The sequence below is a fragment of the Heteronotia binoei genome, chromosome 7 (assembly GCF_032191835.1).
Source record: "Heteronotia binoei isolate CCM8104 ecotype False Entrance Well chromosome 7, APGP_CSIRO_Hbin_v1, whole genome shotgun sequence".
NCBI lineage: Eukaryota > Metazoa > Chordata > Lepidosauria > Squamata > Gekkonidae > Heteronotia > Heteronotia binoei.
In genome coordinates, this window is record NC_083229.1 from 89,067,160 (window position 1) to 89,094,208 (window position 27,049).

General features: G+C 41.7%; 1 protein-coding gene across 1 annotated transcript in view; it reads right to left on the bottom strand.

Moving 5' to 3' along the window:
- Nucleotides 1-2,243: 2,243 nt before the first annotated feature.
- Nucleotides 2,244-27,049, bottom strand: part of AFG3L2 (AFG3 like matrix AAA peptidase subunit 2) — a 33,809-nt gene continuing 9,003 nt past the window's right edge. Inside the window, exons 5-17 of the mRNA XM_060244032.1 lie at nucleotides 26,177-26,329; nucleotides 22,600-22,674; nucleotides 19,028-19,152; nucleotides 14,043-14,316; nucleotides 13,678-13,815; nucleotides 10,797-10,950; nucleotides 8,813-8,920; nucleotides 8,445-8,570; nucleotides 7,123-7,233; nucleotides 6,437-6,552; nucleotides 5,182-5,382; nucleotides 4,279-4,473; nucleotides 2,244-3,242 (exon numbers count right to left, since the gene is read on the bottom strand). Of these exons, the coding sequence (XP_060100015.1) occupies nucleotides 3,000-3,242; nucleotides 4,279-4,473; nucleotides 5,182-5,382; nucleotides 6,437-6,552; nucleotides 7,123-7,233; nucleotides 8,445-8,570; nucleotides 8,813-8,920; nucleotides 10,797-10,950; nucleotides 13,678-13,815; nucleotides 14,043-14,316; nucleotides 19,028-19,152; nucleotides 22,600-22,674; nucleotides 26,177-26,329 (2,019 nt within the window). The 3' untranslated portion in view covers nucleotides 2,244-2,999. The remainder of the gene's footprint in view (nucleotides 3,243-4,278; nucleotides 4,474-5,181; nucleotides 5,383-6,436; nucleotides 6,553-7,122; nucleotides 7,234-8,444; nucleotides 8,571-8,812; nucleotides 8,921-10,796; nucleotides 10,951-13,677; nucleotides 13,816-14,042; nucleotides 14,317-19,027; nucleotides 19,153-22,599; nucleotides 22,675-26,176; nucleotides 26,330-27,049) is intronic.

Sequence of the window (27,049 nt, forward strand, 5' to 3'; positions counted from 1 at the left end):
TCCCATTCCATAGCCTGGTGGCATGCCTTTTGCTCTTGTGAATAGTGTGTACAGTGAGCCATATGAATCTATCATCAATAGTATAATACCTTCTATTTCACAATGCTTATGCAGGTTTAAAAAAAATGTGCTCTGATTAGCTATGAGGGCCCCAGAAGACAAAGATAGGACTGGAGTCAGGAGAATAATCTTCCTTTGGAGGGAAAGAGTTCAGGCCCATTCTTCCATTTGGAATATCACACCGCTGTCATTTGACTGATCTCTTTGCTCCTGTCAAAAGGAAAGTAAGAGACTCACTCATCACTTACAGAGTGTTAATGAAGGCAAGGATGTGTGTATTGAGAAAGTGAAATGCATTTGACTAATGGGTTTTGTTTCATAGCCTACCTTGCACATCTTCAATTTTATTCAGTTTTCCTTACCTTTAGGCCTCAGCACTGCAGTGGGCCAGCAGCTGACAAAGTAGTAATTGTGCTAGAACTTCTATTTGAAATTATTTGTACTTTTACAACACAGAATGGATATAAAAGTATTATCTGCAATGCCTCCTGCTTTTCAGCACAATCTTATGCAGGTTTAATCAAAATTAAAGCCCACTAAGCACAACATAACATTTCTAGATGGAACAAGAAAAGTAATTCTAAGGCTGCAGTCTTGAAGAAAGTCTGTTTTTCTCATTTACTGTGTTATATAATTACAGCTAACCAGGCGGCTATTGCTTTTATATGAAACGTTTCCTGTTCTTCTGAATTTTAAAGAATTTATATGAAAACTGGCCTGGATCCAAAGGTGCCATTCCATTGATCTAATAGCACTAGGGTTGCCAAGTCCAATTCAAGAAATATCTGGGGACTTTGGGGGTGGAGCCAGGAGACTTTGGGGGTGGAGCCAGGAGACTTTGGGGCGGAGCCAGGAACAAGAGTGTGACAAGCATAATTGAACTCCAAGAGAGTTCTGGCCATCACATTTAAAGGGACAGCACACCTTTTTAAATGTCTTCCTTCCATAGGAAATAATGAAGGATAAGGGCACCTTCTTTTGGGGCTCATAGAATTGGACCCCCTGGTCCAATCGTTTTGAAATTTGGGGGATACTTTGGGGAGAGGCACTAGATACTATATTGAAAATTTGGTGCCTCTACCTCAAAAAACAGCTCCCCCAGAGCCCCCGAAACCTCCAGATCAATTCCCCATTATACCCTATGAGAAGACGTTTCCCTCTCCACCCCCCTCCCCCCCGCCCCCCCCTTTCTGGGAAATCTGATGCAGGAGACAGAACACACTCACCTCCGGAGGTGCAAAGGCACATGGTCCTTTGGGGGCGTGGCTGGGCTCCCCTCCCTTCACCGGCCAGCTGACTGGGGGCGGGAAGCAGCCTGAGAAAACGGAAGAGCTCTGGCTGCTGCGATCGGGGCTGGGTGCGAAGGGCTGCCGTTCTCCTCCTCCCCTCCCCCCCCCGCTTTCCCTTTTATGGCCAGCGGGGGGAGGAGGCTCCAAATCGGGAGTCTCCAGGCCTACCGGGGGATTTGGGACCCCTAAATAGCACACTAGCAGAACAGCACTTTTTATTGGCAGAGGAGGGTGGGTGTGGTTTTTATCAAATCCCATCTTTTACTACATCCACCATGCTGTTGCTGAGAGTCCTTGCCCCTCAAAATTAGCAGGAAGGGAGAGGTGGGAAAGCCCTATCCTGCAGGCATTGTATCATTCACAGGACAGAGACAATAAACTGAAAATAATCTGACTTAGTTTTCCACAGAATAACACTTTTGTATAAATAAACATTCCTAACAGCAGGTTCTCTTATTTCAAAGTTAAAGGTTTAAATTATGCGCTGATGCTTTCCAAAAAATTTCTGACTCAGTTAAACCCAATTCAAGCATCTAGCTTATTCAGTATGATCATTTACCATTAGCAGTTGCTGGGATGATAGTTCCTACATCTTTAACGTAAGACTACTGTCATTTCCTGATTCTGCTTTTGTCACTTCAGGTACTCCTCAAATTCTGATTTTTCAGCATATGGACATAGCAGAAGAGTGATACCAAGCCTCAGAACCCTTTTGAAGGAATATGTAGATAACCTGTATGCGAAAATAAAAGCTTATCCCTAACACTAGCAACTTGTTGTCAGAGGTACACTAACCATTCCTTAAAAGTGTATGCAAATACATGAAATAGCTACAGTAAGATTTACTCGTAACTCCTTTAGACAGATATTTCAAGATACATGAGAATGCGTCTGTTCAAAGACTAATGTTCAGATTTTATTGTTTCCAGATTGTATTTACAAAAACTCAGTATATTCATGTCTTCTATATCTTACAGGTCCCTGTAGAAAACATCTTTATTAAAACTGCAATAATATAATTTAGGTTTTACACTTTATTGTAGCCACAAATCAATAAATGACAGAAAAGCTCTTGCAGGTTTCCAGTTTCATGCCAATATACATTACATTTATTGGCTTAAACTTTACAAAGAGCAAGGTGAATGGATAAAATTCAATAGCTAGTGAATGAGAACTGGATGTTTCTGTAGAACAGAAAGTGCTTTCATAAATTACCTGGACCTCCTGATGAAGGCGTCAAATGATGCACACTTTGTATGGTAACTTGTATTTGACTGAGAGGCTTAACTCTTGTGGACTTTTCCAAGTTCTTTGATTGACTTTTACTCCATGTCAGCTTAAATATCCCCATTGATGGGCAAGTATCATACAATGTGGATATGAAACTGGATGTTCATCTGGAAGGGGGTTCATAGCATACATCCATTAGCTGCAAGGTCTCCTCTTTCTGTGAATAACTTCCAGGACATGGCTTCCAATGAAACTGGGATATTCCTTAGCTTTTTTAAAGAAAAGGTTCCTTCTTCATTCTACCACTGCTAGTTAGCTGATTTCCATAAGAAGGAGGTCTGTCTCTGGGAAGTGTGTCCTGTTATGTTTCAGTGTGCATCCAAAATACTATACCAGTTCATACAATGTCATATTTCAGCATTAAAATGGCATGTCTCCTGTGATCTGTCTGGCTATCTGTTCATCTGTTGTCTCTTCTTTCTCTTTCTCACGATCTTTGTTCCAGTCTTTAAGGCCTTCTGGAAGTGAAGTGTCTTCATCTAAGCTTCCTGTGCCTTCAACAAATTCTTCATAAGTTGATTTTTCAGCAAATGGTCTGGGGCCAAGAAGTTCAATCATATCACTCTTATCCAAAACTTCCTTCTCTAAGAGTCGTAAAGCAACCTAAAACAAGTCATATCACACACAGTTATGTCCCTAATTATTTGGATTTCTTGTGTAACAGACAGGTCATCTAGCCTTTGACATTTCACCAGTGTGTGGTTGGAGAACAGAATCAAAAGTAACAGACTACCAGCAGCTACTATCACAAGATAAGTTCTAAATACCAACTAGTGTGAAACCGATTACTATGGAGATTATATGGGATGTGCATTATACCCAGTGATCTTGTTTGCAATCTCCAGATTCAAAATGTATTACTGTGTTGAAAGAAGCTCCACACATTCATCTCCACTACATGTATGCTTTCCCCGCTAAAGCAGGTGGAAAACATTTGCTTTTCCCAAGACAAATAGGACATCAGAGCTATGCTTGAATTATGACTAGGGATGGGCATGAACCAGGCCCAGTGTGAGTTGGCAAACTATGGTTCATGCCATCCTGATCCCACAAACCTCCCTGGTGGCTTTGGGAGATTTGTCAGCAGATGCACTGGTGCCAGGGCTTAAAGAAAGCTTTAAAGAGACCACAGTCTCTAAAAATGCCTTCTCCAAGCTGCTCCATGGCAACACTGATGCAGCTTGCAAAAACTAAAGGGATCCCTTTAAATGTTTTTTGCAAGCCACGTTGTTGCAGCCCAACTCACGTGAACTCCGAACTCATTTAAATGCCTTCTGAGTTCACTCACTGAGTTGCACTGCAGCAGTGTGGCATGCAAAAGGCATTTTAAGTGATCCCTTTAAATAGCCTTTGCAAGCTGCACTGTGGTGGTGATGCAATTCGCAAGTGAATTCAGTAGGCATTTACTTGCAAGTTGTATCAGATTGCAAAAACCATTTAAAGGGCTCCCTTTTGCAAGCTGTGTCACACACGAACCATGATCCTTCAGGAACCTCCATTTTCCCAGTTGATGCCCATTCCTGATTATGACCATTACATCTGCACACATAGGATAACAAAAGTCTTGTTAAATATCTGTCAGCCATTATAAAAAAGCAACAATATTAACAATTTATATAAGCAAAATGTTTGCACATACCTTTTCTACCTCTGCCTTCTTTTCAGTCAGAAGGGACAGTGTCCGCTCATAAGCTGTGTTAATAAGCGTTCGCACTTCTTCATCTATTAATCTTGCTGTTGCCTCACTGTATGGTTTCTCTAACACCATGTCTCCTTGCCGAGGAAGGTCAAACGAGATCTGGCCAACTTTTTCATTCATGCCAAACTGAACAATCTGAGGGTTCAACAGTATAGTAGATACACTGGTGAAATTATGTAAAAAGAAAAAAGCCCAAGCTATGTGTGACATCCTGCAGAGCTTATTCCAGATGTAATTACTTATTTACAGCAGTCACTACTGACCATATTGCACATTTACAGGGCTTTTTTAAAAAACAGGAATGCAGTTCCGATGGGCTTGGTGTCAGGGGGTGTGGTCTGATATGCAAATGACTTCCCGCTGGGCTTTTTCTACAAAAAAATCCCTGTGTGAAACAACGGTAATGTCAAGGAGCGTGGTCTAATATGCAAATGAGTTCCTGCTGGGCTTTCCTCACAAAAAAATGCCCTGTACATTTACATGTTTAATGTGAACTAGCAAGAAGCTCCTAAGAATCATTAGGATTATTTCTCTATGTACCTCTTCAAGTCAAGGTTCATGTTTACTCTGTAATAGATGTGCATTATTCATCATGCTTCATTGAGTTATACTCTGTTCTTTCGACAATCTGTGAATTCTGCATACTATTTTAGCAACATTCCAAGAAAGCAAACCCCAACTTTTCCATTTATATTTTAAACTAATTTGTTAGTCAACTTATAACTGATTTAAGAAGGTGTACACTAAGGTCCAAAAAAATGTATGAATGCCTCAAGCATACAATTTATGGACATAAACTTACAGCAACGGAAAGCAAAGAGGAGGCTCAGAATAAACACAAACCTGAGCATATGCACTCTGGGTAACTTTCCTTAGGTCATCTTGAGCTCCTGTTGTGATTCTGCTAAAGAAGATTTGTTCTGACACACGCCCTCCCAAAGTCATGCACATTCTGTCAAGCAGCTGTTCCTTGGTGTACAGATACTGCTCTTTAGGCAAGTACTGAGCATATCCCAATCCTTTGCCACGTGGAATAATAGATACCTTGTGGATACCAGAGAAGAAACAAAAAAAACATCTTAAAGTAACATAGATCTGAAGTTCATACTGTGATTATTCCTGCAGAAACATTCCTGCAGGAAAAACAGTTCTCGTTAATGTTTACTATCAGGATATATACCTGCTAAAGTATATCAAGAGTACTTTGAATAAAAGCAAGAGATCTTCATAAGGGTCAATATTTTAGTTCACCGAGTTTTGAAAAGAAGCAGTTCATGGTATAAGGAGAGGGAGGGCAACTAAAGCAAAATGTCTCTGCTGGGAAATGAGATTAATAATACAATCTCATTTTCTCCAGATACATGAAAAAAAGTCACAAGGTTCTTTCCTCAAGTCCAAAATGACTACAACTTGCACAGAAATTCTATCACCAACGCCATCTTCTCCTCCCTCAGCTGCTACTCTGAGAAAATGTAACTCAGGGCAGAGCAGTGAAATGGGGGAAGACATTGTGGTGTTCTTCTCAAATGATATGCTATTCTGGTTAGCATAGTGAGTGTAGAATTGCTGGATTGCTTTGAGTCCAGGGAATCTCCTGACAGAGGCTCCCAGTGACACACCAGCAGTGGTTAAGGTAATCATAAATTCCATATATTCTTGACACTCAAATTCCAAGTTAGAATACAGATGTGTGCACACCTTTGTGGGAATGCTGACTCACACTACTATGAGCATATGCTAGACCACACACTTTCCCAGTAAACTCTTCACATCACTAACCCCAAGCAAGAAAACCCACCAATGGAATGCCACTAACACACCACCTGATGTAACAGTCAAAAGATCTACTGAATGTTTCTGCCTATCCACACACCATGTCTGATAGGCTGCTATTTTGATTTGTAAATGAAAATTTATTTTAGTTACCAACAGACTAATGGTGACCCACTAACACCCTTTCACTGAGTTGTTATTTAGCAGTAGTTGACTTAGCTAAAGGGACTAGTTTGGTTGTATCGTATACTCTGTGCAGCTAACCATGAAATGTTCAACTGGCATGAGAGGCTCCTGAAAATGATTCCTTCACGAGGCAACCTACCTTCAGAAGTGGATCTGCATGTTCCAGAAACCATCCAGCAACTGCATGTCCAGCTTCATGATATGCTACTGTCTTTTTCTCCTCTGGCTGCAGTACTTGAGTTTTCTTTTCCAAGCCTTTGATTTTAAAAAAGAGTTATATTACACACAAACCACTTACTTAACTACCTCTGTGCACATTATATAGCTCCCAACTCAATGAGACAGACATTTTTGTTTCCTGTTCCCTTTGGGATTCTAATCCTCATGCATTATACTGTCCAAAAGGGGGGGGAACCCCCAATATCAATGAGATAGTGCCGCTTCTATTCTTTTCTACTTTCTGCTATCCCTTGATCAATGGACTGAAAGTCAAGGCAGAAGAAAACTTTTCAAATTCTCAGCTGAGTACAGAACAAAATTATTTAGAAACAAGGAACTTTAAAGTATTTATTGTCAACACTGAACACATATAAAGGCACCTTACACTGAATCAGTCCATTGGTCCATCATGGTCAGAATTGTCTACTCAGACTAGAAGTGGCTCTTCAGGGTCTCAAGCAGAGGTCTTTCACATCACCTGCTGCCTGGTCCTTTTAGCTGCAGATGCCAGGGACTGGGACCTTCTGCATGCTGAACAGATGCTCTACCACTGAGCCACAGTCCCTCCCCTGGGGTAATACAGTCTTTAGGAAGTTACTCTCTCACCTCCTATCACTCGCTCAATTGCTTGCTCGAAGTGTTTTTGGCTAATGGCATCTGAAAGATGTCTTGCAGCAATCAATGCAGCTTCATTGCATACATTAGCAATATCAGCACCTATAAAAACAACCAAGAGAAGACCATCAGAACTACTTGCAATTACAGTATTTATCACTTGCCGCAACAGGAATAATTTTAGATTTCTGCCCCCTAAGAAAATAGGTAACATTCCAGTGAAGAAAATACTACCAGTGATACAAATTTTTCTTTGTGCCAGCAACTCTAAATTTTCTGTTAAACCCATGACTCTCATTTATGTATTATGCCAAAACAACTCATTCTGTATAATAATCCAGCATTTATAATCCAGCATAATTCAGAGTTTGCCAGTTTAAGGGAAATTTGTTGTCTGGGATTCGGAAAGTTTCTTTAGGTCCATCCTGTGAAATTTATTTTTCCTTTAACAGCAGATTCCCATTCCACTTCACTAACACCTTATGATGCCATATCATAAAGAGCTTCAGTTCAAAATGTTTCTCATGCAGCATGGAGGGTTTTCTGCTTGAGAAAGCAAAGTCAGAACCCCTCTGGGTGAACTAGAACAGACCTTTGGATCTAACCAATGTCTTTTAAAAGAGAAATCTTATGATGGAGGTTAAATAGCCCATGTCCAGATCAGGTCAAGTTCTCTTTGTGTCCCTTTAAGAACAGCACAATTTATTTCCTTGGCAGCGGCAAGTAGAATTTGTCACACATGAGTGACAACCACTCCTCTAAGATATTAGTTATCTCCGTAAGGTGGAAAGACCAACAGTGGCTCCTTTCTGGGAAAAGAGACATGACAATAACACACTCTTTCTGCTCTTGAGGGAGATGCAATGGATCACCAGGACAGCCTGAAACCATAACTTCCAACCAGGAGAAAGTGCAGCAACAGCACCCTACCCTTCCTGCTATCCTGGAAATAAAGCACTATAGTGCTCTTTTAGGTGTCAACTAAGAACTTAAATGTTCGAAAGAGCAAACAGCAGTGATGCCCAGCATGGGTTGATTAAAGGCCAGAAGAATGAGGGACGAAGAAAGAGGTCATGCAGAGAAGGGTCAGATTCATTTACAAGGTAAGTCTGAAACCTCCCACTGGGACAGGCACAGAGGTGGAGAAAGAATAAGTGAAACATCAGAAGGTGAAAAACACTTTGCTGCCATGAGGCAGTCATCTAATTTGTGGAAATCAAGTCTGACTATGTGGACAGCAAGCAGAATGGGATGCCAACAAGTAACATAGTATATCGATTCCAAAATAATTATTGTTTTATAGAAGTACTGACCTGAAAATCCAGGAGTCAGAGATGCAAGTCTTCGTGCTAAATTATCTTTTTCCAAGCTGCTATCCAACTTCAGGGGCCTAAGGTGAACTTTAAAAATAGATGCTCTTCCCTTTATATCTGGTGGCCCTTCAAGAGTTTAAAAGAACAATATTTATTTTTTAATCTACTATCTAAGCATTTACACTATCTGCATCGAAGACACTTCCCATGAAGCTCACTGCATGACTTTGGCACTCTCCATCTCATCTGCCTCAGAGGGGCTGAAATGGAAAGCCCTCATGTATGCCACCCTGACCCTCTCACAGGAATGGTGGAATATAAAGGTGAAACAGAAATAATACTCTCTCACCAAAATGGGGGTAGCTTACCAATAAAGATCTGCCTATCAAACCGTCCTGGCCTCATAAGCGCAGGGTCTAGGATATCCGGTCTGTTGGTCCCTGCTAGAATAACTACATTTGTTGTAGTATTAAACCCTATGAAGAGAATAAAAACCAAACACGTAACTATGTAAAGGTACAACTGCTATGAACACGTGCAACATTTCTGTCAGAACAGTAAGTACACTTCTATAAGTTCACCAAGGAAAAAAATTCCATGAGCTTGGATCCAAACCTGTACTTCCACTCATTGGGGAGGGGGGGGGGCGGATTTCTATTCTTCCCTTGTCAGCCTCTCATGCCACATCTTGTCCTGCTCCCTCAGGAGGGGGGCTGTAGGCAGGAAGGCAGCAGTGGGAAATTCTGTTCTTAACTTTTAACGAAAGTTACTCAATGAGCTAAAAATGGAACTTAGCAATTTCAACACTGCTTTTAGAATATTTTATTTCCAACGTATAGATAATCCTGAAAGATCTTTGATACAGTGAGGAAGCATCAGAAGTATCAATCTGGAGAGGGCTGACTTGATAGTACTGATCACAGCATCTGGCAAAGTTTCTTTTTTTCAAATAAAGAAGGGGAAAGGGAAAGTGGATATAGAAAAGTAATAGTATATCTATTCAGAAAAATAGAATACTGTATTTTTCGCACCATAAGGTGCTCCGGAGGATAGGACGCACCTTCCTCCTGGGGGGCGATCCGCTGCCTCTTCCTCCGATCCGGTGCTTTCCCCGCGCCTGCTTGCCTGGCTCCATCTTCTTCAGGCAAGCACTGGGATCGCTCCACGTGGCCCCAGCGCTTCGCCTGCCTTCAGCTGTGATGTTTAAAGCAAGCGCTGGGATCGGAGGGGGGAGGGAGCCATCCCAGCGCTTGCTTTAAACATCACAGCTGAAGGCAGGGACACAGGGAAGTAGGAAGCACGCTGCCCTCTCCACAGCCGGCGCTCGCAAAGCGCTGCGTTTGCGGAGGGGGCGGGGGCTTCCTACTTGCCTGTGTTCCTGCCTTCAGCTGTGATGTTTAAAGCAAGTGCTGGGATCGGAGGGGGAAGGGAGCGATCCCAGCACTTGCTTTAAACATCACAGCTGAAGGCAGGGACACAGGCAAGTAGGAAGCTAGCTGCCCCCTCCGCAGCCGGCGCTTGCAAAGCGCTGGGGCCACGTGGAGCGATCCCAGCGCTTGCCTGAAGAAGATGGAGCCAGGCAGGCAGGCGCGGGGAAGCACCGGATCGGAGGAAGAGGCAGCAGATCGCCCCCCCCCCGAAGGTACGTACCTTCGGACTATAAGACGCACACACTTTCCCCCCCACTTTTTTGGGGGGGGAAAGCGCGTCTTATAGTCCGAAAAAATACGGTACATTCTGCATATTGCTATAACATCAGATACAAGAAAGTTCCATCATATTATTGTTATTACACATTTAGCCTCTTATCACATTAGTCATATAAAGTTACGTTGTAAGTTCCCATTTGAATTATCAATTTAATTTATATTCTAATCAAAGAATTTGAAGAATATTCACCACCATTCACCATTAAAGCAGTTTAAGTATCTAACCATACATAAAACTTCTCCCAGTATTTTCTTGCTTGTTCGTTGGATTTCCCAGCAAGCATTAAAGATAAATAGTCCACCTCTGCTGCTTCCAGTACTTTCCCAATCAACTCCTGCTTCATAGGTAACTCTTAAAGCTTCTTTATTTGTCTATAGAATACTTAGCAATCTCTTCATGTCATAGGTCTTCATTATACCGTTAACTGTGACCCTCCAAGCAACTTACTTCATAGCTCTCATGTAAGAGCTATTTCCATAGCACTCATGTAAGTGCTTCCTGCATTGTGCAGGGGGTTGGACTAGATGATCCTTGGGGTCCCTTCCAACTCTATGATTCCAGGTGGTTTGTTTACAGCTGAAGGGTTGCTCTAATATACAAGTGGTGGGGTCCACCAGAAGGTTTATGAAATTAAATAGTTACCATCCATTTCAACTAGTAATTGGTTAAGTGTATTTTCTTGTTCACTTTGCCCTCCAAAGTTACCCCGTCCTCTCTTCCTTCCCACTGCATCTATTTCATCAATGAAGAGAATGCAAGGGGCATTTTTACGAGCCAGAGCAAATAAATCACGAACCTTTAGAAGAAAAAGAAGGTATTTTCAATCACGTAATACCATCCACTTCATTTCCCTAGACCACAGAATACACCACAAAGCTATATTCATGTTCTTCTAATATGTATATAAACAGGACAATTTGCATGACTATTAGAAAAATTATATTCTAGCCAACACGCTGTTTTATGAAATAAACTAAATATCAACATTTTAACAGCTCTAGAAATCCTGGGAAGTATCAGGATGTTTTTATACCCACTTAACAGCTTGAAATAAATGTTTTATGGTGAAGTCCAAAGTAAAGAGTTAGATGCAGACCTAGGAGACTTTGATTCAAGTCCTGTTTCTGCTGCAAACCTAATGCAAAATGAAAGATATCTTACACATCTGCAGGGTAATGTGCACAAATGTGATACACATTATCATACATGAAGATTACACAAATGTCCAGTTTGCTTGGCAGTGTGTCCACAGCTTTTTTCTACATGGAAAGGGCTTATCCATGTTATGCTTGCAGTGTTCTTCAACAAGCTACTGTAGGCCATTCTATGAAAGGTGAATTAACTGTCCTGTGAGATAGATCACTATTATGACAATACAGATGCACATATCACACTTATCATTAGTACATGAAATTAACTCTACTATAAAGCCCAATGAAGTTTAATTCTGGGCATAAGCTTTCGTGTGCATGCACACTTCTTCAGATCCATTGAAACAGTTTTCCCCAAGCCTCGGAGGAGAGGGGGTGGGGGGTTAGTTGCCAGAAAGGGCTAGTTATAGTAAAGATGCATAAGTAACTGATTTAGCCCTGATTACACTTATCACCCAGTTACTTATGCATCTTTACGCTAATTAGCCGTTCCTGGCAACTAATCTCCCCCCTCTCTACCTATATGTAAGGCTCAAGGAAAACTGTTTCAATGTATTTAAAGAAGTGTGCATACACATGAGAGCTTATACCCAGAATTAAACTTTGTTGGTCTTAAACTTTGTTCTGGACTCAAACTTTGTTCTCTTGCTTCAGACCAACATGGCTATCCACCTGAATCTATAAATCCCTATGTGATGGTATGCTGTATTTGTAAGAATGAAATACTATGTTCCTGATAAGCTTCATACAAAGCATAATAGAAAACAAAAATTCACTGTCATGTGTAACCTGTTCTTAAACTCTCTTATCAACTCCTGCTCTTCAGACTATTTATAAAGGCTATTTATGGCCTATGCACAATCCATAACCTTATAACAAAATATGATCTAGTGAGTGGATTTCTGGTAAGAACTAAGGCACATGGAATGAAGTTATTCCATACTTCAAACAGATCAAAGGATATATTTACTGAATCTCTTTTAATTTATCATTTTCTAGGGCATGATTATTATTGGCAACATGTCAAATTATGACAAATGTTGGCAAGTAAGGCTAGCTGCCATATATTTATTATAAAGATGGCAACCATTTACTGTATGCTAGAACAGGAATAAGTTAAACAAAACAGCACTGACACAATTACTGATGTACTGAAACTTTTTTTTGTATTTTTTAATGTGCGTGTGTCTGCACTTAGAAGTCATGTTGACCTCTGGTGACAGACCCCTACTGGGGGCCTGTAGGTGGCTGAATAAAGCCTGCCCCTGTCCTTTCAACTTGGTATTTCAAGGAAGTCTCCCACCCAAGTACTAGCCAGAGTCAACCCTCCTTAGCTGCCAAGATCTGACAAGATTGGGCTTGCCTGGGCTACCCAGGTCAGGGCTAGAAGCAATTACTGATGTATGCCCTAATTGATATATAAATAATATACAGCAGAAAATATACAGCTGTATATAAATAATATACAGCAGAAAACATGATTTCTATGATATTTCTATCTTTTTTGGCTTTTGCATAATTGTTTTCATATATACTTTAAAAACTTCAACACAAACTTTAATCACCACTCACCCCACTACTAGCTGTACCCTTTTACAGCCCAGAGGAAAAGTAACTGAATGACTCATGTTACTAAATCTTAGATAACACTGCAGCCATAAGGACATAATGCTATGACAAATGTGTGTTGCAGTTCAGCACAACGACATCGTTCCACAGGTATATATCAGTGGAACTTAGACATCAGAGTTCTATCAGTCAAAAGGAACTGATAAAAAAACCCTGATACTATTCAACCAAAGTGGGAATAATATCCCAACACATTCTCACCATTTCATTTTACTGGGGCTGTAAACTGTGCGAGCTGTTCATGGAACACTTTATGGAAAGTCTGTGCTATGTTCCTGCTAAATACCTAAACTTGGATGCTTACTAATGTCACACTTTGTTGAGACAATAAATAGCTCTTCTTAATAACAGCATTTTGCAGTTTTTGATTAGCTCACTGTTGTTTCTGGTTTCGGTCCTGTAAGTGCTGCTAAAATGCAGTTGATGAATAAATTCAGTCTTACTACAAATTCGGTAGCTAAGTTTAGATTCCACTTCAACACTCCTGCCATGATCATATATTAGTATGAACCAAAAAATGACAGACCACAATATACCTTTGAAGCAATAAGCTTTTCTAGCAACTGAGTTTTCTATAATGAATGGTTCTTAATTAAAACAGCTTACAGGCATAATTAAGATGAACAGATGCAAGTTGCGCAATTAATGCAGTTTATTGTATAATCATATTTTGGTCCTTGCCAACCTTGACAGTGTCCTTTAACAACCAACACTGCATTAACTGAGCAAACCCACAGACTTACTCTAGCTGGACCAACGCCGACAAACATTTCTAAGAATTCAGATCCATTGACGGTAATAAAAGGAACATTGGCTTCTCCAGCAGTAGCTTTAGCTAGAAGTGTTTTCCCAGTGCCTGGAGGTCCTGTCAAAATGGCTCCCTGAAAGAGGGAAAAATTAACAACCTTAGATTTATTCTGAAGTATACCAATCCCATGTTTCTGTTAAATGAAAAACTATGAACACATTGCTTAAAAAAACGAAGGCACACAATGTTTAAATCTCCATCTTACTACATATGTTTGTTGTACATGCAGGTCCCTCAGAACCCTTCCTTTTCTTCGGCAGCAGAAAAACTGATTGGATTCAACTCCTTGAATTGTCTTACCTTTGGGATCTTTGCTCCAAGATCTTGATACTGCTTTGGGTTTTTCAGGAAGTTAACAAACTCCATTATCTCTAGTTTAGCCTCCTCACAGCCAGCTACATCTTTGAACTTTACATCTATTTCATCCTTTAGGACTTTGGCTGTTGTTTCCCCAACGCTGAAGAGTCCACCCATTCCCCGTCCTGTTCGGCCCATTCCAGCAGGTCCTCTTCTTAACGTGTAGAGCAAGAAGCCAACTATCAGAACTGTTGGCAGCATACTTAGAAGAAATGAGCTAAAACAGGGGTAAATGCCAGTAGTTAGGAACAGGTTGTTTCATAATTAACATTGGTGGTGGGGAGAAATAAGAAAAAGCTTGGGCACAAAGGTATTTTATTAAAGAAGATGGAAGATATTGGATTTATATCCCGCCCTCCACTCCGAAGAGTCTCAGAGCGGCTCACAATCTCCTTTACCTTCCTCCCCCACAACAGACACCCTGTGAGGTGGGTGGGGCTGGAGAGGGCTCTCACAGCAGCTGCCCTTTCAAGGACAACCTCTGCCAGAGCTATGGCTGACCCAAGGCCATGCTAACAGGTGCAAGTGGAGGAGTGGGGAATCAAACCCGGTACTCCCAGATAAGAGTCCATACACTTAACCACTACACCAAACTGGCTCTCCAATTTATGAGCAATTGCCCCAAGGAAGTACGACTACACACAGCACAGGAGTGTAGGAGTGGGCCAGGTATGTAGCCGCCTAGGGAGCCACCTGGCCTACAGGGGTGCCAGGCCATCCCTCCCTCTGCGCTGCTGTGCTGCTGCTGCCTTCCCGGGTCTGTGCAAACCCAGGAACGCAAGAACAGCATGTGTGCTAGAGCACAGATGCTGCCCCACCACTTCTGCCTATAGGAAGGTGAAGGAGGCAGGGCTGGGCAGCACCTACACACTTTGGAGGCTGCCTTCCCTTGCAAGTGCCTCCAAAGCCTGCACCGCCACTTTTGTCTTCCCGAAGGGGAAAGTGGCAGGGCTGGGCAGTGCCTGCTCTTTTGAAGCTGCCTTCTCTTGCAAGGGAGGCTGCCTCCGAAGCGCGCCACTTTCACTCTCCTGATTTTGGCTTGGGTTAAGCCTAGGATGCCAGAACCCAGGTGCCAGCCCTGACTACACAAGCAGCATCAAGGGGTACCTTATAATCATCAAGCCGCATACCAAAGTGACAGCTGCCACGCCCACACAAAATGAATACCAGATGTTTCCTATGAGGACCAAGGCAACTGCCCTGATGGGGGCAACTGACCTCGTGATCCACCCATCCAATGAATGCCAGATGTTTCTTATGGGGAAAAAGGGGACTGTCAATGCTTTTGGGGTAGCCCTGCTTCATATTGTTTGGGGAAAGCCTGCTTTGCAACACAGACGTTATTTAGAGAATTGTGGAGAAGCAACTATTCTAAGCAGACATAGTTTGGAGAGGAGACATTCCCAATGGATAAAATGATGGATTTAAACTGAACAGAGCTCACACAGCTAACCCTATACCAGTAATATGTCCCTTTAACATCAGGTTGCATGTTGATACAACTCTCTGGATCTCTGTAAAACCACAGAGTTTTGCCTGAATCCTAGATCCATGGTTTGCCATCCCCCAGTTATTTGTTGAGAGATTATGACCTCTACATGAGTCATACCTGTTTCCAAGCGAATCCTGGAGTTTGATACACACCAGGGTACACGGATTAATATTCTGAGAAATCTGCCAGCACTCTATATGCCAGTCTATATGTGGTCAAATTTATTTATTTTTTGTCCTTCACAGATGGAAGGTCCACTATTTTGCCCACCCTACTGAGGAAAAAGACTAGTTCTTCCAGTGAGGCACAATATGAATCACCTAACAGCATTTCAGATGTGCAGAGATGTGTTTGTTTGTTTAATTTTTTTAAAATAACTAGTTTCCCCTCACATTTCATTGCAAAGAACATTTTTAAAAATTTTCATTTTTTTTGGCTGTCAAAACCCTAAACCACCTTTCCTCCTTGCAAAAAGAGTTCTCACAGACCCATGTCTGGGAAACTGATTTCTTCCAATGCCTTTCCCACACATAGCATTTTAAAAAAACAAACAAGGTAGTAGAAACATCACATCTTCTGAATTATTGCTGTGAAACAAATACTATTTTGACTTTCAAACTGATCTAAAAGGTCAGGTCCCTGAGGTCAATGGACAGATTAGACTAGGTTTTATTAAAAAAAACAGGGTTAACTGAATCGGCAGGCAAATGTAATAGCAGTTCCTGCAGAATACATGTGCCTCTGCTTAGACCTGATAAGGTCAGTTAAGATAAATAAACAGAAAGAATCTCTGACTTGGGGTTGGTTAGAAAGAGGGCATGTATTTTACCAGTTACTTTTAAGCTGACAGTAGAAATAGTTTAGTAAAGCTTGGAATCACAGCCATAGCTCCCCTCCTGTTATTTGTTGAGAGATGTGGCTGGAAGTGTCGGTAAAAAATAAAAAAATGGTTGCCATTGTGGGGTTTTTACAAGGCTGTTGTGTGATTTGCAATGGGAGAGTTTTTCAAAAACAGATGTGTTGTAATTCTAGGAGATCTCCACCTGGAGGTTGGCATCCCTAATGCACAGCATTTGTGCATGTGCAAAAGCAGTGTCTGTTTGTTTCATGTTTTTAAGTAATTAGTTTCCCTCACATTTCAATGCAAAGAACATTTTTAAAAATACTCAGTTCTTTGGGCTGCCACAGTTATTGGGGGGAGGCAGGAAATGCACTGATTGGGGACTGACATTTTTTCCCAATTACATCTGTTAATTGCTTTATGTCAGAAGACAGTTTGGCAACTTTTCTCTATACTATAGCTAAGTAAGATATGTTGCCCAAAGTTGCATGCTACAGTCTTTGGAAACCCATTTTTTCCCCACAGGAAAATGACTATCAAATCGTTGCATTGGTCATTTTTTTTAACTTGTCACAGAGCACAAACATCCACCATCTGAAACAAAAGAACAATCCTAACAATTTGTGAGAAACAGGAGAGATTATGAGTGGCAACGATTTGATTTTCCTGTGGGGAAAAAATGGGTTTCCAAAGACTGTAGCATGCAACTTTGGGCAACATATCTTACTTAGCTATAGTATAGAGAAAAGTTGCCAAACTGTCTTCCGACATAAAGCAATTAACAGATGTAATTGGGAAAAAATGTCAGTCCCCAATCAGTGCATTTCCCGCCCCCCCCCCCCCAATAACTGTGGCAGCCCAAAGAACTGAGCATTTTGTTGGTGGGATTGCCCTAAGATAAAAGTATTTTGGAAATCTGTGCTAAAGATTGTTACGAAAATAATAGGTTGTGTTATCCCTCTAGAGCCTGAGTTGATTCTGCTGAATATATGGAATAAGAAACCGTGTTCTAAATTGAAATTAGAACTACTTTCTATTTTATTAATGGCGGCTAAGATCAAGGTGGCACAATGTTGGAAATCTGATAAAGCTCCTAATATTCGTCAATGGTTTGATAAAGTCTGGGATCTCTTGATTTGTGATAAGTTGGCATCCTGCATACTGAAATTTGAAAATCCATTATTAGCAGATACCTTTGCTGAAAAATGGTTTGGGCTCCTTGCATACATAAATGAAAATCCGTCTTCCAGCTCATCTATTCCAACTAAATATCTGGACTACATTCTGTACTAATTTGTTCTTTAAATATGTTGCTAGTATGTAACATGTGTCAAGGTTTTGTATACGTATAATTTATTTATATTTAAGTTTTTGCACTGTTTCTGTATGTCTTATCTCGGTAAGGGATGTTTTATTTTTTGTTTTTTATTCTAAGTTAAAATAATAAAAATGTGAGTTAAAAAAATGTTCTTTGCATTGAAATGTGAGGGAAACTAATTACTTAAAAACATGAAACAAACAGACACATCTCTGCACTGCTTTTGCACATGCACAAATGCTGTGCATTAGGGATGCCAACCTCCAGGTAGAGATCTCCTAGAATTACAACACATCTGTTTTTGAAAAACTCTCCCATTGCAAATCAAAAAACAGCCTTGTAAAAACCCCACAATGGCAACCATTTTTTTAATTTTTTACCCACACTTCCAGCCACATCTCTCAACAAATAACAGGAGCGGGGCTATGGCTGTGATTCCAAGCTTTACTGAACCATTTCTACTGCCAGCTTAAAAGTTGCCTCAGTCCTCATAGGAAACATCTGGTATTCATTGTGTGTGTGTGTGCGCGTGGCAGCTGTCACTTTGGTATGTGGCTTGATGATTATAAGATACCCCTTGATGCTGCTTACACACTGAAAATATACTGTGCTATCACATACAAAATCATGCTGGGGACTTGAGAGGGGCGAAATGCAGGGGGAAACACAAACAGGCAATTGCTATCAAGGCAAGCCAATATTGCAGAATCCCTGTACAAAACGTTTCGTAACTCTCCCTTTTTGTCATTACAAAAGATTGGGCAGTTTTAGGAAGACAGTGGCCCAGCATCCCAGGAATCACAAAAATATAGCTGAGTGTCAGAAGGTTTTAATCAGTTTTTTCTTGAATTACAGCTCACTTCCAAATGGAAGACTGAAGAGCAGCTAGAGATATAACATTTGGTTCAAAGGAAAAAAGCCAAAAGATGTGTGTTAATAAGTTCTTTGGATCTCTGCCACTATTTAACAATGGATTTAAAAACAACATTTAAAGCACCACCAAAAAGGAATTGCCTGCTTCATATCTAATGGCTCTAGCAAAATCTCAGAGATGATCACCAGGAAACAGCAGCAGCCATTTACCTTTCCTGTCAAGTTATGATGGTCAAATGACAGCCACTCTACACTCTGAAGTGTACCTGCTTGAGAAGTGGTGAAATTATTTATGATTCAATCTAGAAGACTGAGCTTTTAAAAGACAGCAAAATTGCCAAATAACATGGACAAAGTAATACACAATAAATTACATCACACTCCCCATTGTTTCCAGGTCTTACCCATCACTCTCTGCAGAATACACTACAGGCAATCTGTTCTCCCCTTCTATCCCCAGCTCAAGCTGTGCAGTTTCCAAGTTACGTTCAAAAGTGTCCACACTTCCAATATTAAACCAGACATATTGCTGTACAAAGGGGAAAAAATCCACAGTTTATAGTGCTTCCATGTTAGTTTTTTAAACTAAACCTTGCAGGACAGCGAAATAAAAGTTTTCATTAATATCCCAGTTCACCACAAAATGAACATACACAGCTAGCCCACCACATGACTTCAGGCCTTGATCTGATCAGTTATTTACACTGGTGACTTCTATATTAGATTACTGCAGAATGCTCTATCTTGGAAGACAATATGAAATTTGGTTCAATTCAAAGCACTGGTTTTTACCCTATGGTCTAGGACCACATCTCAAGGACTCATCTGTACCTCCCAACCTGTTAAAATCTTCTCCAGAGAGCAGGCTACACATGCCCCTGCCTTCAAACAGGAGGTGGAGGTGGGTCGTCAATAGCAACAGGGCCTTTTTCATAGGGCCTTTCACATGGGGAAAAATTTAATTTCCCTTGGGAACATTTTAATCTGGCATGTTTCAACTGATTAAATGCTTGCATTTTTGGCTGTTTCTGGTTCTTGCCTTCACCAACCAGTTCACCAATTTTGCTGTTAATTAACCTATACTGTAATGATTTTTTCCTAAAGCTAGTCTCCCTTATTATGGTCACCCTAAAATGTATTTTATTGTTTCTTTAAGCTGTTGAAAATTGCCAAAGAAATTTAAATAGAGGAATACAATTCTATGCTTGGAGAGGCGGTACATAAATTTCCTAAACAAGTTTGTTTCCTAATCTTTTTCTAAATATTAATTTTGCATACCAAACATATGAGGATGTGCACCACATCAAATAAGGCATTGAATTCAGTGGTGATTTCTGAAGATAAAGAAATTCCTGTTTGGTGAACAGGACTTTCGTACCCTCTTCCTGCTAAGGCCCAAATGTCCCCTGACATGCTGTTCCGAGGGGACAGAAAATAAGCAATGGCATGGAGAAGATCACTAAAACCCTCCTTTCTGTGAGTGCAAATTTACCACTAAATCCAACCCACTGTGGCCAAAATTCCAAAAGCTGCTACAGGGATTTGTTTCTCACATGCCCCCGTCCCAGCAACAACAAATCAATTTGTTCTACTTATGTAGCTATGGATTTCAGGGGGGTTTTGTAGGAGTTCTCAGATTCTTGTTGTTCAAGTTCTGACTAAAAAGAAAATCATATTAAAAACTTTTTTTAAAAGTCTTGACATATGTCTTAGAAGCATGCAGCATTGTGTTATGCCCAGAGATAAAGCAAGCCATACCACTGTATTTAGTTGAAAAGAACAGATTTTTTTTTTTACTTTTGCAATAAAAGTGTGTGTCTTCCATTTGGATATATTCTGGGAGGGGGCATTCCCCTCTCTTACCTCTCAGCATTCTCCAGAAGCCACAGAGAAGAGAGTGCCCCCCCCCCTCACTGGCTTGCTGGGCTGCTTGAAGTCTAGTGAGCTAATGGGGTGGAGCTCCTTTCTGTGCTCCTGCACATCCTGGTTCAAAAGATACTGGGGTGGACAATCTTAAATTCAGGGTTATTCTTTCTTCCCCTTTGCCATCTTACATTCAGAGTCCTCCTTTTGAGTAAATATAGCACTATGCTAATAGGGATGGGCATGAACCTAAAAAAGGTGGTTCATTTCATTTTGGGGTTTCAGATGGCCCCTGAACAGAACCCACACCAAATGGGCTCCACCTGAATTGAATCAGTCAGGAAAGTTTAGTTCCCCGTTGTTCCAGGCTGCGGCGAGAAAAGGGGTGGAGATTGCCCCTTCTCCTGGCATGGCTTGCTGCAGCCAGGAGAAACAGGGTGAGAATGCTGTGGAAGGAACTTCCCTTCCACTTTTCTCCCATTCACAGCTTGCCCTGGCCAAGAAAATGGGAGAAGGGATTGCCTAGAAAAATGCTTCCCGTTTCCCTCTCTCCTGGCCACGCAGCACCCTGGAGGGTGGAATTGCCTGGGGTGGAATCATCGTCCTTTTCTCCCAACTGGCACAGCCTGCTTAAAAGGGCTATGCTAGGAAGCCAGAGGCAGCTGCCAACTCCCTGGCATAGCCCCTTTAAATATGCTGTGTGAGTGAACCTGAGACTGTTGGGCCAATCCGGAGAAGGCTCTCTGTGTCAGCTCAACTGCCTCTGGCTCCTAAGTTAGGGAGGCTGCAGGGTGAGTCCAAGACTGCTGAACTGATGGGAGAGCAGCACAGCCAGGAGAGAGGGAGATTGGAAGCACCTTTCCCGGAGATCCCGTCTGCCTTTCTCCTTGCTGTGCAGCCAGGAGAGGGAGATGGGACAACTCTTCCCTAATGATCCCATGTGTTTTCCTTGGCCAATTTAAAGGGGTTATGCCAGGGAAACAGAGGCAGTTGCTGGCTCCTTGATGTTGCCCCTTTATATGGGCTGCATGAGCAAGCTGAGACAGCTGGGCAGGTGGAGAAGGTGTATGCACCTGCTCAGGTGCCTCTGGCTCCACGGTGTAGCTTCTTTAAATGGGCTGCATGAGACAGCCCTCAGCTGTGATGGTGGAGAGAGTTTGCCCTGCTAGCTCTGATGTCTTGGGCTCCCTTTAAACCAGGCTGCACAAGGGAGCCCACAGCTGAGATGCCAGGGAGAGTTTTCCCTACCTGTCAACTGTTGGTTTAAAAGGCTCAGAGCGGGGAGCTCCAAGTCCTCAGCTGTTTCTCGTGGTTTCTTGATCTTCACAAAGGGCCAACTGTCCCCCCCTCCAAGTCTGGAGGACTTCCTTGTGGTTCATCAGTTCATGAACTTCGGTTTTATTTTTTTAATGTAGAAGAAGACTGCAGATTTATACCCCACCCTTTTCTCTGAATCAGAGACTAAGAGCGGCTTACAACCTCCTATTTCTTCTCCCCCTACAACAGGCACCCTGTGAGGTGGGTGGGGCTGAGAGGATTCACACAGAAACCGCTCTTTCAAGAACAACTCCTGCGATAGCTATGGCTAACCTAAGGCCATTCCAGCAGTTGTAAGTAGAGGAGTGGGGAATCAAACCCAGTTCTCCCAGATAACAGTCTGCACATTTAACCACTACACCAAACTGGCTCTTTAGTATTTAGTAGGCTTATATTTTGCCCTTTCCCGTAATGGGCTCAGGGCAGATCACAACACAAACTGAACAACAATAAAAACCTACAATTTAAATTTAAAAACAATACAATAAAATTAGCAAACCAAGAACAATAGAACAAAATAAGGGGCATCACAGGCAGGAAGGGCACATTTTACATAATAAAATAATTTTTCAGCCCAAGAAGAAATGATGGTAGTAATAAATAAGATAGCACCATAGTGAAACAAGTCTGTAAAGCATGTCACAAGGGAGGCCAACTGATGCAACAGTAGCTGGAATAGGATGCCCACTGTCTCAACCAAAAGTCTGGTGGAATAGTTTCATCTTACAGGCCCTATGAAATGGTAGTAACTCCGATAGGTTTGCAAACTCTAAACCAAAATGAAAATAAACTTTACCCCATCAATAGGAGACTTTCCAGGAGTAAAGACCACTCTGACAAAGCGCTTGTTAACTACTTCTAGTTTGTCCACCTGTGAAGACACAGAAGAAATTATGAATAACTGTCAATGTGTGTGTATTTCAGCCAGGGTTATATTACAGCAGCAACATATTCATTTTAGTACTATCCTTTCAAAAGTAAATAGTGAGGATTTCAATCACATTTGTTAACGGCATTAATCACCAGTCCAACTGCACTACAAAGGGTTTTGAAAACCAGAAGGTTGAATGGTCCTTACGGAGGCCAACTTGTGTCTATATATAGGCATCTGTCTTAGAGGTACATGGGCTGAGGAGGGTACATGTCTGTGAGATTTAAAGCACAAGCAGACACTTCCCCATAGGCCTGTTCCCTCCTACAGAGCCTCTCCAATGTCAATCTTTTTCTGACTCATTACTCAGAAAGTGAGCCTGTGTAAGGAAAAGAGCTATAGGAAGAAACACAGGTGTGGAACAGTTCAGCATCCATACACACCCCATGCCCTCTCAAGTCCAGTGCTGCCATGAATAGTTTGGCCCTGATTGCTAAAAGCTGCCCTCCATGCCAGACCATGAACCCCTGTGGATCAGGCACATCTGCAAGTCAAAAGCATAATCATCAGGACTTTTGGTTTTGGAGCTTAGGCTACAGTATGTATCTTTTCAGGTCTGTGCCCTCCCCCCACTTGCCCCATCATGGCAGGGTGACTCGGGCAGGGAAGGGGAGGCATTTAAACACATTCCCTTACCTGCCTGAGTCCCTCCATCACGGCAGGGGGGACTTGTACAGGGAAGGGAGGGGAAAGCACTTAAATGCGTTCCCTTCCTGAGTCCCCCTGCCACAGTGGGGTGACTTGGGCAGGGAAGGGAGGGGGAGGCATAGACCAAACCGGACCATGAAGTGGTCCGTTAAGTGAAAAGGTCCATGGAAATTTGTGGTCAGTGAAACCCACAGACCACGAACCTATATGGACCTCCATTTTTCTGGTCTGTGCCCATCCCTTGTTTCTAGCCAGGCCCAATATTGCCATAAGGGGCCAAGAACCATTTCACTATATCTCCACTCTGTTGCTTTGTTACTGATGCTGATTTGAAGATTCTGCAATCTGTCTGTCTTCATGTACATATGTGTACGCAGGAAGCTAGACTTTGTTATTTTCATGTCATTTACTTACTTTTGCTTATGCCCAAACCTCTTCCTTAATTTCTTTCAATAAAACTTATTGCTTTGATTGGTGTGCTCTACTGCGTATGCAAGAGTCCAAAGCCAGTCTTAGTCATACTATCAGAAGGAGGCGCATTCCAGGGTCCCAGGTGTATGGACAGGGGAATCATATCATCTTTGAGAAGACAAGAGGGGTTGGCAACCCCATGGTCTTCTGACATCCTGTGTGCCAACTACAGTCTTCAGGCAGCCATCTGTTGGCTATCCCACCTCTTAGAATGGTCCAACTGGCACTGACCAGAACCTGTGTCTTTTCCACTATGGCTCCAGCTCTGTGGAACAGGCAACCTGAAGAAGCAAGGGCAGTCCCCTTCTTAGAGATCTTCAGGAGGCACTGCAAGGCCTGCCTGTTTGTGAGGGCTCTTGGTGACATTTGAATTCACAGACATGCTTTAAGGGAGGGGGTGATGGATAAGATATTTGGGGCTTGTTATTTATTTTTACTTTTATGCTGAAAATGTTTTAATTATCATTACAAGCTGCCATAAGGACAGGTGGGGGGTATATTTTAATAAAACAAAAATACAGTTTTGACTGGCAAATATAAATTCTATATAAAATAAAAATATAAAAAGAAGGGGGGGAAAGGTCTTCATTTAGAAGATGGCCCAAGATGGACTTCCGGTTTTGAGTCATGGAGGACTGAGGTGCTTCTCAGTAGAGGAGCATACCAGAGCCTCTGTTCTGGGCAGAGAAGGTGATCCTGGTGCCTTCTGCCTTCTTCTCCCAAGCAGCATTAAAGAAAGTGCAGGAGGTTGAAGAAAAGGTGAAAGACCAAGACTCAAGAATTGACACAGTGGATTCCACTATAAAAAAAATGCAGGAGAAAGCAGTGCTACAAGACTGTAAACTAATGGAAAACCAGATATGTTTGAAAGGGGTGCCTGAATCTATTGAGACTGATTTAAGGACATACATAATAAGAATCATTGCTGAGTTTTTGGGAGATGACCCTGATGAAGATAGAATGATAATCTGGTACTTGCTTTCAGCTGCATGGACATTATATGCGCAGATGTGGAAGCAAGATAAAATACCAGAAAAGTGGGACTGGACATTAAAAGTTATGCATTGGAGTGAAATGGACAAGCTTACAAGAATCTTAAAAGAATATGATCTAGAGAAGTTTAAAAATGAGTGGGGAAAATTTCAAAAATATGTTGAAAAACAATAGAAGGTTAAAGGATATCTGGCGATTTTTGACAATGGTTGAACTTTAGAGACTATGTGAACATTTTTTTTCCAACTTTTTTTTATAAGGACTAAAGGATTATAATGAAGATGGATTATAATTATAACATGGTTTTTTCTTTCCTTTTTTCTTCTTGTTTTAAGAATTTTTTAAATGAAGATTCTTGAACTGATAAAATTACCTTTTATTTTTAGCATGAAAAGGAGGGAGGGAGGAGAAAAATGTAATGTATTTGTATTAGTTTTTTCTAAGTATTATTACAATATATTGCAGTATAATAAAATTGGTTTAAACAAAAATAGAAGATGGCCCAAGACATTTCAAGCTCCACAGCTGGTTTATGGGGCAGTCTTCTTTTGCTGCTCTTTTCAGAGAGGGGGTGGGTTCATTTTCCTCACTAACGTGTGAATGGACAGAAAATCTGCTCCTCGCTGTGAGGCTATTTTCTTTTTACAACAAACTGGGACTAGCTCTCACCAATACTTCTGCATCTTGTTCTCTTGCTTTTGTCATTGATGGCTGCACCAATCTGAAGAGAAAAAAACTTTTATTTTCTCTTGTAATATGGTGGCCCCCAACTGACAGGTTAAGCTCTTATGTGGGTCATGAAGTCCCACTTATTGGCTCACTATTTACTGTTCCTTTTTGGAAGGACCTATTACTAGTGCACATGTATAGAAAGCAAGCATATCACACCTTCCACTTCTCTTTCCATACAACCTGAGAGGAGCAAGCAGGATGGCAAGGTAAAGCCATCCAGTGGTGGAGAGGACTCCTCCTTGTCTTCATTCCTCAATTACAATTTATTTCTCACAACAGAACAGTTCCTGTGCACAGCTTGTGTTTCCTATCTCTGTCTGTCTCGCTTTGTTTCCCCTAGCTATAATATCAGTGAGATAACTTTGGCTCCTCCTCTTCCTGCTACATGACTGCAGTATTACACAACTTCCTGCCTTGTGGTCACAGCTCAGTGGATCTGAGCGGGGGGCGGGGGGGGGGGCAGCCAGAGGGCCCAAGCAGCAATTCCTGGTTTCATGTAAACTGATTTGTATTTTCCAGATTCCCCAAGATTATAGTTCTTGCCAGCCTGTACCCATTCCCAAAAATCTTTGCTGATGAAGTCTCTTGAAGTACTTACCACTCCTTTTGAAAGATAGTTGTTGACAAAGTCTTTCCATGTGATTTCTCTCCCAACATTCCTAAAGAAAAAGTAGTAAGTAACAGCAGCCCAGAATATAGTGCTGCCCATAAAATAAAAACGAAATTCTTTGTCATCCCAGGGAAAGTCACCCTACAAGAAAAAGAAAGAAATTATGAATTACGGTGAAATGTTCTTACATAGGCTGTATTTTAAATGTTACAAATCAAAGAAGAAAAGGGATACCTTTTAAAATGACCTAGCCACAAGCCTTTCCCTTGTCACTTAAATTAAGAGGGCAATTTGTCAGGTACAAAACCGTACCTGTGGCCTGTTTAGCTTCTACCCAAGGGTTAATCAGACTCTTGGACTGGAAGCAGGGCTTGTGGGTCCCATATCATCAGCAGATGGAAGGAGAGTCCTGGGCAAGAATACTTTTGATTAACTGACAACTATATTGAAACCACATATGCATCCTAGTAGTCTCATCCACACTCACCCTAGGCTGGCCAGGCCTTGATGCATGCAAGGTAGAACTCTGCCCTGGCCTGTCTTCATCCCTTCCTTCATAGGGTTGATGGCATCATGATACTGTGGGCCCTTTTCTTGACTTTTCTTCACCTCTATCTGCCCTTCCCCCTCAGTCTCCAAGTGCAGGCGTGCCCAGTTCCACGGTGATAGCCTTATTGGTTCATGAGTCTTATTGAGCTTCAACCATTTCTGCTGCTTCAGAGTCACTTCCTCTTATCTTGCAGTGTTGCCTAGGGGGAGGGAGAGGCTTGACTCCATGGAGAGGTTACCTAGCACATCACATGGGTCATATTGGAATTCAACAATCTGTTCTGGGCCCAGGGTGCTGTAACCTCAGTCTTC